The 16,889-nt window shown below is 34.8% G+C and overlaps 1 protein-coding gene across 9 annotated transcripts in view; it reads left to right on the forward strand.

The window, feature by feature from the left end:
• The window catches only part of PUM2 (pumilio RNA-binding family member 2), a 76,351-nt gene that overhangs the window by 56,414 nt on the left and 3,048 nt on the right, over nucleotides 1–16,889 (forward strand). For 6 of the 9 annotated variants that reach the window (XM_012727521.1, XM_012727526.1, XM_012727520.1 and 3 more), the window contains 7 exons: nucleotides 7,331–7,598; nucleotides 9,050–9,179; nucleotides 10,820–10,954; nucleotides 13,550–13,687; nucleotides 14,288–14,413; nucleotides 14,760–14,881; nucleotides 15,339–15,531. In XM_012727521.1, the coding sequence (XP_012582975.1) occupies nucleotides 7,331–7,598; nucleotides 9,050–9,179; nucleotides 10,820–10,954; nucleotides 13,550–13,687; nucleotides 14,288–14,413; nucleotides 14,760–14,881; nucleotides 15,339–15,531 (1,112 nt within the window). The remainder of the gene's footprint in view (nucleotides 1–7,330; nucleotides 7,599–9,049; nucleotides 9,180–10,819; nucleotides 10,955–13,549; nucleotides 13,688–14,287; nucleotides 14,414–14,759; nucleotides 14,882–15,338; nucleotides 15,532–16,889) is intronic. The other 3 variants (XM_012727522.1, XM_012727527.1, XM_012727529.1) reach the window with 1 other exon arrangement.

Consider the following 16,889-nt stretch of genomic DNA (forward strand, 5'->3'; position numbering starts at 1 on the left):
GCTGAGGGGAGCAGCGGGTGGGTCAGGAGAGGTCTGCCACGCCATGTGGTCACCTCCGGGGCAGGTGGGGCTCGAACTCATGCGGAAACGGCTTTAGCTTCTTAGTGTTGTGCTTTAACCCGCTGCGCCACCAGGGAGGGCCTTATAAAACATTTTTAATGTAGTAGTTAAAAATTGTGCTGTTGTCATCTGGTTAGGTAGACAAGTGGACTGGAATAGGGAATCCAGGTGTAGACCTGCTGTTGTAGTTACCCAGTTGTGGTACAGGTACTGTGCCCATGTAAAGACAGTGGGTAGACTTTTTAGTAGGTGTGGAATGGATTGATGGGATATCCAAATGGGGAGAAATGAACTTTGAGCATTCTTAAATGCCACACACAAATTGCATTTTCATAGAAATTCCGTAACTTGCTTAGAGTCTTAAAATTAAACAGAACAAAAATTTTGGGCCTGGGTGGAGCTCGTTTATTCCAGGAGGTCAGTGACACTGCTTCTCTGAGAATGCTTTTATTTCTGATACTATCCAGAGAAATAAAATATCTCTTCCTGGTCCCTGATTTTAAAATTTTGTAAACTTTTTATAAAATTTTGGTAAATTGTAATATAGCCTGTATTGAGTTGGTGAGGAAAAGAGTTTGAACAACAGTGTATTTGGCTTCCTTACAGTTTTTCATTTGATAACAGTTGACCTTCAGTATAGATTAAATCTCTTCTACCTCAAGAATCCTTAAATATATTTATAAATACTGCAACTTACTTGGTAACTAATCAAATCAAGATCTCCTTGATGGTATTCTAAATAGAAATAACAATTTCTGTTAAGACTAATCTCTATTTTTGTGTGTGTAGTTTTAGCAGCCTTTTCTGCAATTGTTGTCTTCAAAATTACTACTAATATTAATATAGTCAGCCAACATTGAATATCTTCATGTCGGGTTCGTCTTGTCTGGCAGTACAGTAATGAGGAAAAGAACAGTAATGAAAAGAACACTATGCCTGCCCACTATCATCACGTTTGTAGTTTTGAGATAATACAGACAAGTAAACTGAGCAGTTAGAATAAAACAACTATGATGCTGTTACCTTACTGCACTTAGTATTTCCATTTTATAAAAATATGCTTATATCTTCATTAGAATTATCATCTTTCCCCCCCAAACAGAATTATCTTTCTTTTATGGTTTTCAAAAACAAATTTACCGCTGACTGGTATGTTACGCTTGTTTCTGGGTATATTTTCCTTACTACACTAGAAGCAGGGAAGCCAGACCTCGATAAAATTTTTAGCATAAAATTGTTGGATAATTGAATTTGAATTTGGGTATGGTGGTGGTGCTATGTCAATAAGAGTTTTGTTTTGCCTTATGTTACAGTGTAGGTACTATCATTGTGGTGTTTTTGTTTTGATTTTCAGCCTTAATGGTTTACAAGCATTATTGGGCCATTTTAAGTCAGTATATTCTCTATTTATTATGTTAGGCTAATATCCTTTAAAGTATTGTACTTTGAAAAGTCTATTAACACTGGGTTGTGAGGTTTTTATTTTTACATTCATATTTTTGGTTTCTTTAGTTTGTGGAAAGATTTAGGTTTTTTTTTTTAATATAATAGTTTGTTTTTACATCATAAAATTTTTTCCATCTCAGTTGTAATCCCCATGGGCTTCCCATCACCGAATCACCCATGTGCCATCGCTATAGTCCAGTGTACTTCTTCCCACTCCCCATTTTTTATCCCATTCCCTGTTCTACCTCCGTAAAATGTCTCTGGTATGTAGTTGTTCATTATTATCTTTTCCTCCTTGATTCTTTATGCTCTTGCTATGAGTGAAACCATGGGGTGTTTTTCTTTTTCTTTCTGGCTCATTTCACTAAGCATGATTAGAAAGCCAATAGAGCTCACACTACTACTTTGGTGGGAGTAGGGAGGTAATTTTAAAGTTTCACCATATTCAACAATAATAGAGATAGTTGTCACTAAAGATAAATGATTCAGTCAGTTTTTGAAACCAAATAGAAACTAACTTTTTTTGTACAATAATAAAAATTAGTGTGGTAAGTTAGTGATCGAAATTGTGTAATATAATCTGAGCACTGTAGTTCATACACTAAAAGCTTGGTTGGTTTAAATGCTCTTGATGAATGAAAGATTGTGAAATGTCTTCTGTTGTAATGGTCTTCACCTTATGGTTTTTGTTCGTTTTTAAGGTAAAATTGCCTTTAGGAAAATATTATAAGCAATAGAATTGAACACAACAGATTTTTTTTTTACAAGTTTAAGATTAACATGCTTCATATGGTTTATGCCTTTTTATATTACACTATATAAAATGATAGTTTATATTTTTAACTAGAATCACATTAGCTTTTAAAGTAAAACCTTAGTCTTTCCTGATAAAATGTCTTTGATTGGCAAATAGTTAACAATAACTGGATAACACCTAATCTTAAGTATATCCCATATTTTAGAACGGTATATGACATTATACATTCTTCATGAAGTATGAGCAGGTTATAAGTGAAAGCTTTAAGTGAATTATGCAAACAAAAAAATCAACTATGCATGCTTGAATTAGGTATTTAACTTCTCTAAATCAATTTGTCACATAGTATCTTTGCCTCAGGATTGCTAAGAGTAGTATATCATGTATTCATTTTCTAGGGCTACCATTAACAAATGACTATACCTAAGTGATAAACAGCAGATTTATTATCACAGTTCTGAAGGTGAAAAGTCAAATCAAGGTCATGCTTCCTTAAAAAAATGCAAAAACGGGGTGGGGGGAGGGAAGTGCATGGGACTATGGTGATGGTACATGGGTGACTCGGTGATGGGAAACCCACGGGGATTACAATTGAGATGAAAAAAAAAATGTACAAAATGATGTAATAATAAACATTTAAAAAAAAATGAAAGGCCCTGCTTCCTTAAAAAAATGAAAAGATTGGGCTCTCCCTGGTAGTTCAACAGGTTAAGACACAGCACTGCAAGCTAGCCACAGATGCTTCAGTGCGAGTTCAATCCCCAGCCCTGGAGGTGATCCATATGGCGAGACAGACTTCTCCTGAATTGCCTACTGCTCCCCTCGGCAGTGTACTTCGTCTATCTGCCTGTTCTGCTCCCTGCTATATCTCTGGTGAATCCTCTCACCACCCCTTCACCTCTGGCTTGTGCCCCAGTTCTGTATGCATAAATAAATAAATCTTTAAAAAAAAAAATGAAAAGACTAAGCTGTAGTGTGGTCTCTTCGTGTGCAGCTTCCTTGCAGTGGTGGCTGGCAGTCCTTGGCTTTTCCTCACTTGTAGAGACTTCACTCTGGTCTCTGCCTCCACTCTTACTTGGCCTTCTTGCTGTGTTTGTCTTTACTAATTTTTCTCCCTTTAGAAGAAAACTGTCCATTCTGACATCATTTTTATTACATTTGCAAAGACCCTATTTCAAAAAAAGTCAAATTCACAGGGATACAGAAGTCAGAACATACTAAGAGGATGGGGAGAGGTAAGGCAGAATCAACTCACTGCTGTCTGCCTTTGGTCTTTAAAAGTTCGTGTTTGGCCCACATGTAAAATAAAAATGTATTTACCCCATCTCAGTATCCCCAAAATTATAACCTACTCTAGCATTAATTCAGAATCAAGTGAGATTCTGGATTGTGCTCTGTCCTGGAACCAAATTCTTCATCTGTGAATCTGATAAAGTCTAGAACACAGTTTTCTGTTTCGGAACTATAATATTAGAACAGGCATTGGATGGATAGGCAGTCTGTTTCCAAAGAGGAAAATTGGAAGTGTAAAGAGTAAAAGTTTACAGTCCCAAGCAAGTGTAATACCTAGTAGGCAAACTCCGGTAGATTTCAAGGCCTGAGTACTTTCATCTGTGGTTAGATGTTGTGTTCTTTGGATCTGTGACTCTGGCCTTCCTGTCATGTTTCATTTTGTCCTATTTCTCTCCATTTCAGCACTGATCTATAGCTTTTCTGCAGATAGAAAAGTTTCCGTCTTCCGTTGATGTTGGAAGGATGTCTGGCCAAACCCTTTGACTCTGGATAAAATCTCAGATCATCAAATTCTGGTTTTCTTTTCTTTTAACATTTCCTTCTTCAAATTATCTTTTTTCTCTTATTTTCTCTCTGACTATAAGCAACTCTGAGAAACCAGGACACACCTTGCCTCCATTAACACTTGCTCAAAAAATTTCAGCTAAACTAACTGTCAAAAATTTATCCCATTCAATTCTGCTTTCACCCAGTATAACACAGTTCAGTTGCGTTTTCCACCAATAAGGAATGCCTTTCCTCCATTTTTCTAGTAACATCTTTCTTCTTTCCTCAGAGGCCTCCCCTGGGGCATCTTTAGCATTCATGTTCCTGCCAAGTGTTCATAGCTCTGTATTTATGTTCTAAAACAAGAAAAGCTTGCTTTATCACGCCCCTCACATCGCTCTGAGCCCTTACCAGAGCTGCCTTTATAGTCATGTCTCCAAACACCTATTTGAGGCAACTAGGACTTTTTATTTTATACTGCAAATACTTTAGGCCTCTGCTTATTATCCAGTTTCAGCGCCATTTCCACATGTGTAGGTATTTGTTACAGAAACTCCTTACTGAGTACTTGATTCTGTTTTAGTGTCCTGGGCTGCTATTTGCAAATGAATACAACTGAGTGACTTATAACAAGAATGTTGTGGGATGACAAGTTCAGTATATAGTTCACCACTTTATGCAGGTTGTTGATTAATTAATGCCCAATACAGACTACTTAATAAGTGGTAGCTGTGTTATAAAAAGTTATGTACAGGAGGACAACAGACCATGTTAATGTGCAGATAGTAGCTTGAGTTAGGCTCACTTTTTGGTTCTCAAAATAAATTTCATGGCCTCTGAGTCTAGAGGCCCTACCAATTATGAATAATAAATTATTAAATGAACTTTCTGAAGTCAGCATAGGCACTGATTATATTGAATACATAAAAACTATTTAAAACAATAAGCCAGATCTTAGGATCTAAGAGTGACCAATGTTACCCTTTGAAAACATAACTTTTCATAGTAGACATGGGTAACCAGTATCTTAAAGTGATTTCTAAGCATACTGAGAAAAACACAGATATGGTGGTGGTTTTTGCTTTCAAGTCACACAAGAACTAAGTGAACCTTAGTTTATGAGCTGTGGTAACTAAGTTAATACTGTAACATAAAAGAAACTGGGCTCAATTTTAGACTTTACAACTACCAATTCTGCGTTACTGATTGTGTGCCTAGTCTGGCTAACTAGTCATGTTCAATATCGTAACTTGAGCTTTCCAGAGCCTTGCGTTCTGAAATGGACTATGTCTATAGTCTGAAAATATTTAATATCCATATTCTGCTATGAAATAACCTTTAAATAAGTTTTTTAATTTTTATTTTTGCTTAGAAAAACTGGGGTGTGGGCCAGAAGTGCAGTGTGTAAGAGGCTCCACCAGAGACAGAGTCGGGAGCAGAACAGGTGGGTTTACTGAAATGCACTGCTGAGGGGAGCAGTGAGCAAGGCAGTCTGCTGTGCCTTATGCTGATCAGCCCCTGGCTGGGGGTGGACCTCAGGCTGAAACTTAACCCCTAGGCCACCAGCGAGGTCCAAGTTTGTTTTAATAAAAACTATACATAGGCCATGAGTAAGGGGAGAGAATCTGTTTTTAAAGGAATACACAGGTCCAATAGGTTGAGGAAGAAGTATAATTGCTGTTTGTAATAAACTGGTTGGAATGATGAGCAGAGTGTCCAAACAAAAAAAGATGAAAGAATTGTTGGGGAATCTGATGGACTGGTGAAGTCAGGCATTGTGAATAATTGGTGGAACTATGCGAATAGAATTAATAATGGGACTAGGAGATTGAGAAAGTATTAAACTCTTTAACCTTTTAGATTTTTTTGCATTGGTTATCAAGCTAGGAATGAAGATGAAAATTTGAAGTTAATGAGTTTGGTGTGTAAAATGACAGTTAAAGATACAATACTAGAACTTAGACTTGCTATTACATGAATTTGTCATGCTCTCGTCTTTCAAAATATTTACTGTGTAAATACTTGTCAAACATTGTTTTAGGCACTCAGCTCTAGGATATAGGTGAATGTATGTTATGGCATTTATGATGGCAAAGGAACTAAGAATCCAAATCAATAATAATATGTTTATTAATCCCAAATTATGGGAAAGTCAGTAAAGAAAAGTAAAATGAGGACAGTGGAGGTGGAAAATAAAAGCAGAATGCTGTAACTCAGTTTACTTGTCAGATTTCTAATCCTTTTACTACTCCTATATCCTTTGACCTCCAACCTTTAAAGTCCCTATACCTTGGCACTGACAGTGTGTCCTTAGCGTCATCTCTCCTCAGTGAACTGGATTGTATGTATGGAACTACTCTACATAGAACTGGTGTATAGTAGCATCCAGCTGATGGTGGATTTGGTATATATCCCAGAAACTAAGTGCATTTTATAATTTTCTACATAGTTTTCTTTTTTAAAAGGACACTGTCAAGTACTTTTAAACTGTTATTTGTAATAGGAATAATTCCCTGTTTGTGTTTATTTTTGTATCTACTGTTTGTAGATTTTCTTGATTGGACTAGGATGTAAGTTTTAAGAGGCTTTTCATTCATTTGTTTTAACTAGTCCATGTTAAACTTATAGGAATAATAAATGATGGTCATTATTCTTCTGATCTGTAAAATAGACTTTAGATAAATCTTAATAAAAAATTAAATATTTTAAGTGGATAATATGGATGTGTTATCTAATATTGTGAATTTTTTAAGCTCAAAATTTAATCAGTAGGTTCATAAGAAATGTTATTTCTTTCTTTTCACTAAATGTATGACTTTTTTTTTAGTATTACTTAAAAAGTACAGATTTAGCCATTGGTGTTGCCTTAACACTGCAAAGAAATATCAAATGTGTTTCAGTGGCGTAAAATCTGAATTTGCTAGATATTTGTAACTTGCTGCTTAATTAATGTAACTAGAAATGTTGGTGGTTTCAGTGTTCTAGTATTGACATTAGTATGCATGAAATTACATGTCATGTTTTAAATTAAGCATCCAAGAGTAAATAATGGTTTTATGTATTAGATTTTACAATTATATTTTAAAACTGCCAAGAACAAATGTGCTTATTTTTCCTGGCTTTATTCTATCGTCCCCACCAATTTTTTCTGTTCCCAATTTTAATTTCCTATTAACACGTTAGAAATTTGTGGAGTGAATATTTCTTTATTGACTGAATTTTAAGTAACTTTTATTTGAAGAATGACTTTGTCAAAAATATTTGCTGATCACAACTGCTTTGTTGTAGGAGGACTGACAAATGGTAGTGGTCGCTATGTCTCTGCAGCGCCTGGAGCAGAAGCAAAATATCGAAGTGCCTCTAGCACTTCCAGTCTATTTAGCTCCAGCAGCCAGCTCTTTCCTCCTTCTCGGCTTCGGTATAACAGGTCTGATATTATGCCTTCTGGCCGAAGTAGATTATTGGAAGATTTCAGAAACAACCGCTTCCCAAACCTTCAACTTAGAGACCTGATTGGACACATAGTTGAATTTTCTCAAGACCAGCATGGTTCTAGGTAGGTTATAGTGGCTTGTGATATTTCTGTTTGCATTTTGTTTGAAAATTGCTACAGTAGAAGAGCTTTAGTTTTTCTTGACTAGAATCAGTGAATCTACAGGAAAGATAAGTTTTTTAAAAGCAGCCCTCTGGCGCAGCAGGTTAAAGCGCAGTACTATGAAGCTACTGCAGCCACTGCAGCACGAGTTTTTTCTCTAGCCAGGGAGCTGACCCCCATGGTGCGACAGACCTCTCCTGATGACACTGTTCCCCTCAGCAGTGTAATTTACAACTGCCTGTTCTGCCCCCCACTCTGCCTCAGGTTGAATCCTCTCACTACCACCTCCCAACCCCCCATGCACCTCTGGCCTGTACCCCAGTTCTGTATGCATAAATAAATCTTTAAGTAGAAAGAAAGTAGATGGATTGTATTTTCTCTTCCATATTAAGATAAATGATAAAATGCAGGCTTTGAATTTATTTAAGTCTTCTGGTTTTTACAGTGAGAGCATTGTTATAGTAAACACATAGCAGTTCCTTTTTATTATTTTTATTAACTTTGGTTATGAATGCATTAAACTTCTTTAAATTTCCCTTAAAATAGTATTCCTAATTGCATTTGTGGACTTAAGTGTCTCTGATAACACTTTTTATAAAAAAAAAAAAACAAAAACAAAAAAGAAGGTTAAATGCCTTTGTAATCCATTATAGATTCTTATTTATTGCAATTTAAGTTGAAACATTTCACTTCTGTTACAGGAAAATTCGGTACTTTCATATGTTAAATGTAATACATGTGCTATTGTAATGCTTGAGATACATAAAAATTAGTGCTCTCAAGATAGGACACAGAAGAAAATAGTAGAATTCCATCACATTTAATAACTTGAGATATTCTCTCTTTTTATAGTTTTAAAGTAAACATTAAGTTTGAAAGATAGTTTTAGATTTAATACTGGCACACAGATGTTATTTCCCAGTTCCCAGATGTTTATTGCCAGTTCCTTGAGAGTAGCAAATTACCATTGTTGTGCTCACAGTGGCTGACTTAGTTAAGAAGTTAGTTGTATTTGTTGGATTTTATTTCAAAGACTTTCTTAAAATAGATGTGATGTCTTGTGTTACTGTGTGTATGAACACTAGATTAATATAACCAGTAAAACCTTTTATAGTTTTTTCTTATGCAACTAGGACTGATTCAGAAAAATTAAACATTTTTGTGTCCAGATTATCTTGTCAGTCTAATTGTTTTCTTAAATTAAGATATTACAAAGAAATTCTTTTGAATTTTTTGTCCTTTTTGTTTTAAATCAGTTGTCCACAGCATAAAGTATGTTTAGTAGTGTTTGTGGAAATAATTTTGTGTGTATAAATGTGGGGTGGGGGTTGTGTAATACTTAAGTCAGATACAGATTTTATAGGGGATCATTTTAAATTTACTGTGTGTCATTTAAATTTTTCCTCACATAGATTCATACAGCAAAAGCTAGAAAGAGCTACTCCAGCTGAGCGACAGATGGTATTTAATGAAATTCTACAAGCAGCCTATCAATTAATGACAGATGTTTTTGGCAATTATGTTATACAAAAGTTTTTTGAGGTAAGCCTGAGTTCATCCTTCTGTATCCACCTATATCAGTCTGTCTGCTACATAACTTAGAAAGCTCTGAAAGTTTGATGATAATGATGTTCTTGTAAACATCTATGCTCTTGTGAGAAATTGTTTGTAAATCATATATCTGATAGTGATTTTGTATCCAGAACAAAGCGCTCCTAAAATTCAATAATAAAAGACAACCAGTTAAAAAAATGGATCCCAAAATAAAGAAATGAATAAAGAACTTGAATAAGCATTTTTCTACAGAAGATTGCAGATGGCTAATAAGCACAGGAAAAGAAGCTTAACATTCTTAGTGAAGAATGTAAATCAGAAACAGCCATATTTCACTTTACATTTACTGAGTATTACTATAATAAAAAAATAGAAAATAACAAATATTGGGGGAAATGTGGAAAATTTGAACCCTCGTGCCATTGTTGGTGGGAATGTAAAACGGCACAGCCACTGTGGGGGAAGAATTTGGCATAACTAAACATAAGTGTGAAATAGTTGCATGACACAACAGTTTCACTGCTCAGTAACTAACCTCAAAAAATTGCAAGCAGAGACTCAAACACCAGTATTCATTTTAGCCAAGAGATAGAAATTTTTAGCCAATTCATAATAGCCAAGAGGTGGACACAACACAGGTGTTCAGCAGATGAATGGGTAAACAGGTGTGTGTGCAGTAGGACTGGGCAACACTGAGAAGGAGGGAAGCTCTGGCACCTGCTGCAACATGAATGAAGTAAGCCATATACAAAATGACACACATTGCAGGATTCCATTTACATGAAATACTTAGACTGTGCCAATTCATAGGCAGAGTAGATTGGGTTAGCAAGAGTTGCGGGATAAGGAAATGGAGGATAATGCATATACCACTTGTTCTGGGGTAATTGAAAAGATTTAGACACAGATAATGGCGATGGCTACACAACAATGTAAATATGAGTAATTCTCTTGGATATACACCTAAAAATGGTTAAAATGACATTGTGGATTATATTTTTTTTACAGAAATATTTTTAAGTATATGGGTCTGCTTTAATCCTAATTAATGTTTGAAAACAAAGTATTAGGAGTGGAGTGAGTCTCAATAATATGTTCTTGGCCCTCCCTGGTGGCACAACAGGTTAAAGTGCAGCATTATGAATGTATCCGCAGCCACTGCAGCACGAGTTCAATTCCCAGCCAGGGAGCTGAACCACATGGCATAGTAGACCTCGCCTGTCCTGCTTGCTGCTCCTGTCAGCAGTGAATTTCAAGAAAAGAAAAAAAATGTGTGGCTGAAAAGTTCATTATATTTAAAATGAGGGAAGTTTTGCTTGTTTGAAATGAAGCGTTATTAAAATGTTTACTTTAAAAGAATAAGAGATGGCTAATATGTTAGTAATAATAAAATGGTAGTCTTTTGATTAATGACTTACCCAAAACAAAAATATTGTTTTATTTCAAGTATCTCTGAATCGATATTAATTACCCTTTACCTAAATAACCTCCCTGCATAATTACCATGTAGTACTTTAAATGTAGTACTTTAAAATTTGAATTAGTAGACTGTAAACAGTGGGTTGTTTAAATTTAGCAATGTAATATTATGGTCAATTTTTTTTGCATATTCTTTTCTTTTTTGTCAGTTTGGGAGTTTGGATCAAAAATTAGCCCTGGCTACTCGTATTCGTGGTCATGTTCTACCGTTAGCCTTGCAGATGTACGGCTGTCGTGTTATTCAGAAAGCATTAGAATCTATTTCCTCTGACCAGCAGGTAATTGTAAGTTAAGACAAAATTTTTGTATTTTATTTAAGTTTTAAATTACTGGGTTTTTTGTTTTGTTTAGTTTGTTTTGTTTTGTATTATAATAATCTTGAAGTGAAAACATTATTTTCAGACATCGATCTTTTTAGGGTACTGTCTTGAACAGCACATTATTAAAGTTATACAACCCTTCATCTTTTCATCTCTAAAAACAAATGAAGATATTTGAGTACCTACTCTGGCATAAAGAGTGCTGGTTAGATGATGGTTGGTAGTGCTATCATTGGTTTAATATGATTTCTGTGGTAATAGTGATACATTTTTACTATTTCCAGTATTTACTTGGATTGTATCTCATATTTCTAGCATAAAACTCAAAATGTAAAAACCAAATGCATTCCTATATACCAAATATTTTAAGTATTACCAGGAGAAGTCACCTAGGAATCTTCTTAACAAGACTTACAATTCTTTAAGAGAAAGAACACCACATAAATCAGATGGGAAATATACCTTTCTCTTTGAAGGGAAAATATTTTAATTTAAAAAAGGGTTGATGCAATTCCAGCCATACTCAGGAATTTTCTTGTAAATGATTAAAATAATGTTTTAAATTACTTGAATTGCCATGAATGTTCCAGGAAGGGAATGGGAACAAAATGATGTGATCTACTAGATTTTTGAAATAAATTATGAAGCAGAAGCAGTACTTACTACATTTTGCATAAGGTTAAACAAACTTTTAAAATAAAATTAATAGGGCCCTCCCTGGTGGCGCAGCAGGTTAAAACACAGCACTAAGAAGCTAAAAGCCACTTCAGCCTGAGTTCGATCCACAACCAGGGAGGGGACCCGCATGGCGCAGCAGATCTCTCCTGACCTGCCTGCTTGCTGCTGCCTTCAGCAGTGTTCATCATTGATCTGCCTGTTGTGCGCCCCACTCTGTCTCTGGTGAATCCTCTCATCGCCCTTGTACCTCTGGCCTGTACCCCATTTCTGTATGCATAAATAAATAAATCTTTTTTAAAAATTAAATTAATAAACCAAATATTATTTTGTATATAACTACCTTTTGTATTACAGTGAAACATAATAAAGAATAAAAGAATCAGCTGCTCTTAAAAGACACTGGCAGTTAGTAGGTTTGCAAAGATAACACCTTTTGGCTATTAGCACATAAAGTAAATCTAGAATTAAAAGCAGTGATATATAAATGGATGGATATGTATTCGTATATGTGTGCATTAATGACAGCTTTGAAAATAGGTGAAAAAAAATAACTCTTGTTGCTCCAAGAAGCCATGAATTTTAGCATAATTGAAGCTATACCATAATCAAAGACAATTATGTACAAGTTTAGAAATTCTCTGCCATTAGTCTCAAACTGGTATAGATACTTTAAAAATACTAGAGACATTTAAAGTCTAACATTTGAAAATATAAAACACCAGGAGTAAGCCTGGTTCATGAATAATGCTAGTAGAGTCCTGAGATTCTTTGGTATTATTTTGTAATTAGTCCATTAAGTTTATAACTAAACATCTGTGTTTACAGGATTCCCACACCATCATGTCAGAATATACCTGAGCAATTTTTGGATGAGAGCTTTAATGTCAATACCCTTAATATACTAGGTGTTTTGAATTTTTGCACAATAACTATTTCCTATTGCACTGATACAGCGGCACAGATTATTTTGTGGCTACCTATATTTTTACCACAGGATTATTTTTATCTAGCAAATCCTCACATTTATCAGAAAACATGAGAATCATTAGCTTAATAAAAATGCATAGTGAATAAAGCTTACTGTATTTAACTTTATTTATAATCCCAAAACTAGAAACTCTCCCAAGAATCTATTCAAGTTCTCAAATGATACAAAGGTTTGAGAATTTGGATAGATTCTTGGTAGAGTTCTTAAGAACATTAAAAAGCAAAAGTAGGGACCTAACTGGTAGTAGAAGGGAAGGAGTGATGAAGTTTTAGCACTTGAAACCGTCCACAGCCACTGCAGCACAAGTTCAGTCCCTGGCCAGGTTGCTGACCCGTGTGGCCAGCAGTCCTCTCCTGTCTCACCTGCTGCTCCCCTCAGCAGTGTATTTCAGTAGATCTCCCTGTTCTGCTCTCCACTGTCTTGATGGTGAATCCTTGCTGCTGCAACCCCCGCCCTGCAGCTCTGGCCTGCACCCCAGCTCTAGTGTGCAAAACAAATAATAAATCTAACAAAAAAAGGAAATCATATAGTCCATAGTGTCAATTCCTACTAGTTTTCATACTTGATAGCCTCAGGTAGCCACTGAAGCTGAGAAACAGCCATATTTCAAGTCTGAATTAGTTTTATTATCAGCTGAGAAAAAAGAGTGGAAAATATGAGTATGGAAATTTTAGGAGCACTAGGTTATATTTCAGCAAGTATCATTATCTTTATAATCCTTCAAAATGTTTTAGTAATTCTCATCTTCAGTGATTTCTGTTAATTTTACTTGGGGAATATAAAACTTTTAATCACAAAATTTGGGGTATACTTTTGTCTTCATTTCAATATATTTAATACTGTTAGTGTTCTTTGATGAGGTGATTATTTAAATATCACCTTTTCTTTTACAGAGTGAAATGGTCAAGGAGCTAGATGGTCATGTACTCAAATGTGTGAAAGATCAGAATGGAAACCATGTTGTACAAAAATGTATTGAATGTGTTCAACCACAGTCACTACAGTTCATCATTGATGCTTTCAAAGGACAAGTAAGATTGACTTCTAATTTCTAAGTAGTTAGGGTGACTTTAGTATATAGTGTGAGAGTTAACATTTTCTGAAGTCATAAGATAATACCAGTACTTCTATACAAAAGTAAGAGACAAGATAGCAAATGTGCATTAGCTTCTGCTGCTTTCATAGATATAATGGAAATGTCAATTTAATTGTATTACTTTTAAGAAGCAGAAGATAACCACCATTAGCATTATAAACCCAATAATGTTTTCCAAATTCCCTGGAAAGAGGGGGAGGAAAGAAGACTTAAGACTGTATAATAAAAGATAGGAAAAAGTAACAATTAATAACTAATATTTAGTAGCTAATAGCTCTTAATTACAGCAGTACTCCTCAAGCCATTCATTCTCAATGTCACATGTTCTCCATCTTCCGGTTAGGTTCCTTCTTAATAAAATACCTCTTAGCTCTTAAATCAAGCACCCCACTTTCCAGGCTTTGCTAATACTGTGGTGGTCATATTTAAGATGACTCCCCACCCTTCCATTTTAAAGTAACTTCAAAATCTTTGTCTCACAGAACTTTGCAAAAATTTCAGAAAATGAAAATCTAACTCTCCTAATTGTTTTAAGGTATTTGTGCTTTCAACGCATCCTTACGGCTGCAGAGTAATCCAGCGCATCCTAGAGCACTGCACCGCAGAGCAGACATTGCCTATCTTGGAAGAACTGCACCAACATACAGAACAGCTGGTACAGGTAAGCGCCCTAATGATTTGAAGTGATCGTGTATTTTTTTTTTTAATGAGTCTGCTTTCGTTTTAAGACTATATAATTGTTAGCTCTGTTTGAAGTACATTGAGAGACAAAAGCCTGGTGTACTCTCCTAACTGTAGTGAGTATTTTCAAGGAAATGACGCTTTTTTTTTCCTTCAATTTCTCAATGTATTTTTTTTTTTTTAATTTTTATTCCTTCCATCATTGTAGCCCCCATAGTTTTCCTACCATAGTATCACCCATGAACCATCTGTGTATCTTTTTAAAGAACAATCATTATTCTCATGGAAAGGCTTCAGGAAATTAAGATTTAAATATCTTTACTTAGGATCAGTATGGCAACTACGTCATTCAGCATGTTCTAGAACACGGTCGGCCTGAAGACAAGAGCAAAATTGTTTCTGAAATCAGAGGAAAGGTCTTAGCCCTGAGTCAACACAAATTTGCCAGGTATTACAATATTTTCTAATTTGGGTCAGTTCTTTTTAACTCTGGTTTTTATCATTAAGCACAGAAATGCATGTAGATTATCTTTTTTTGAACAATGCAAAAAAGGCATATTCAGCATTGCTTTTATTCTTAAGAAATCTCTGGACACATTAATTTGCCAATGTATGTTCCAGTTTTGTCCTCTGTGGTTAGAAAATTTTGTCCCTAAAACCTCTCTGTGTAACTTTTATTTAGTGTGTGTTCGTGATGTCTCATTCCTTATTAATGTCCTAGTACTTTTTTTTTTAATTATAGTTCTAAGAGACTAGTGATTAAATTTTAGGATGTCAAATATAGGATCTTTTATTATACTAATTTTTGTTTTAAAAGTTAATTATAAAAGAATTCTGTCTTGACTTCTGTTTTTGCTATAAAGAAAAAAAAATGACTAATTCTTTTGTGTTTGTTTAATTTGTAGCAATGTGGTAGAAAAGTGTGTTACTCATGCTTCCCGTGCTGAGAGGGCTTTGCTGATTGATGAAGTTTGCTGCCAGAGTGACGGTCCTCACAGTGCCTTATACACCATGATGAAGGACCAGTACGCCAACTACGTGGTTCAGAAGATGATCGACATGGCTGAGCCTGCTCAGAGAAAGATAATCATGCACAAGGTAACGCAGCTCATTGAATGTAACACAGGTACTTCGCTTTGCGGCTTCAGGCTGTGTATTAACCTCGGTAGGCTTTCGCTTTCTCTTGTGTCTCTTAACAGGGTAAAAAATCTAAAGTTAATTCACACGTGCCAAAGGGCAGGTGTCCCTTCATGTTAAATTCTTAAGGTAATTTCAATAAAATATCCAGTTTTCATCTATTTACCTAGTTTGAGCATTGGTCTCTTTCCCCATCTTATTCAATTGTATTTGATTTGCCATAATAAGTGGGTTAAAGTCATTTTGAAGTCTAATTAAATTTTCTCACTAACTTAATATGAAAGAGAATTTAAGTTGACTTGATTTTTTTTTTTTCTCATAGAGTGGTAACTCCTTTCAAAATGTTTTCAGATTTCCTAGAATATCATTATTCTTTAAGAAATCATTGATTTCCATAGGTAAATTTATGGCTAAAAAGACTTCTAGAAGAAGTAATACTTGAATATTTATTCTCCTTTTTCTAAATGTATTCATGTAACAAATAGGAGACAGTACATATAATCTCTTTGGACTTGGTTCATATAACAATATGATGTTATTATAAGATTATTAAAGTGTTTTTGATATAGTGATTTTTTAATTCAGTTTGATACATTACATTTTGTTAAATATAATATAGTCAAAAATACACATTTATATAAAATTTCCAGGCTAGTTTCAGTTCTAGTTTTAATAGCTACGTTGTTTAACCAATATATTTATTTATGAAATTTGGATTATTTCTAACTTTTTAACTATTATAAGCCATGCTTATCTTTGCACAATTGTTTTTTCAGATAAGTTTATAAATATACAGTTGCTGTACATTTCAGTAGTGCCAAGTTGCTCTCAAAAGTGTACTGATTTTCACACATCTGTGCAGCATGTGCGGGGTATGCCTGTCACCGTTATCTCAGCAGTCCCATGATTATTTATAAAATCGTTGCCATTCTGATCAGGAAAGATAATGGTGTGGGTATTTTTGCATTTTAAAACCTGATGAGATAATGATCATCATCAAATGCATTAACTTTGATATCTGACTTCTGGGTCATTGTCTTCTGCTGTATTTTGTATTCAATTTTGTCCACTTTCTCATTATAAAATTCTGCCTTTTGTAAATTTTGTAAGAATTGAATAGCTGGTACTGATGGTTCTTTCCTGCCATTCTTTGAGCCCCTCACCCTTGCACTTGTAGTAATTGTTTGCAGGTAATAGTTTGCTTATTCATTGTGAACAACTTTAATATTAGAAGTTGGGAGAGATTGCGTTGGTCAGAATTATTTCTGCAAACAACTTTCTGTGGATTCGAATTTTAAAATTCGAATTTTAAAATAAAA

This window comes from Condylura cristata, unplaced genomic scaffold (genome assembly GCF_000260355.1).
Source record: "Condylura cristata isolate star-nosed mole 26May11 unplaced genomic scaffold, ConCri1.0 scaffold00020, whole genome shotgun sequence".
NCBI lineage: Eukaryota > Metazoa > Chordata > Mammalia > Eulipotyphla > Talpidae > Condylura > Condylura cristata.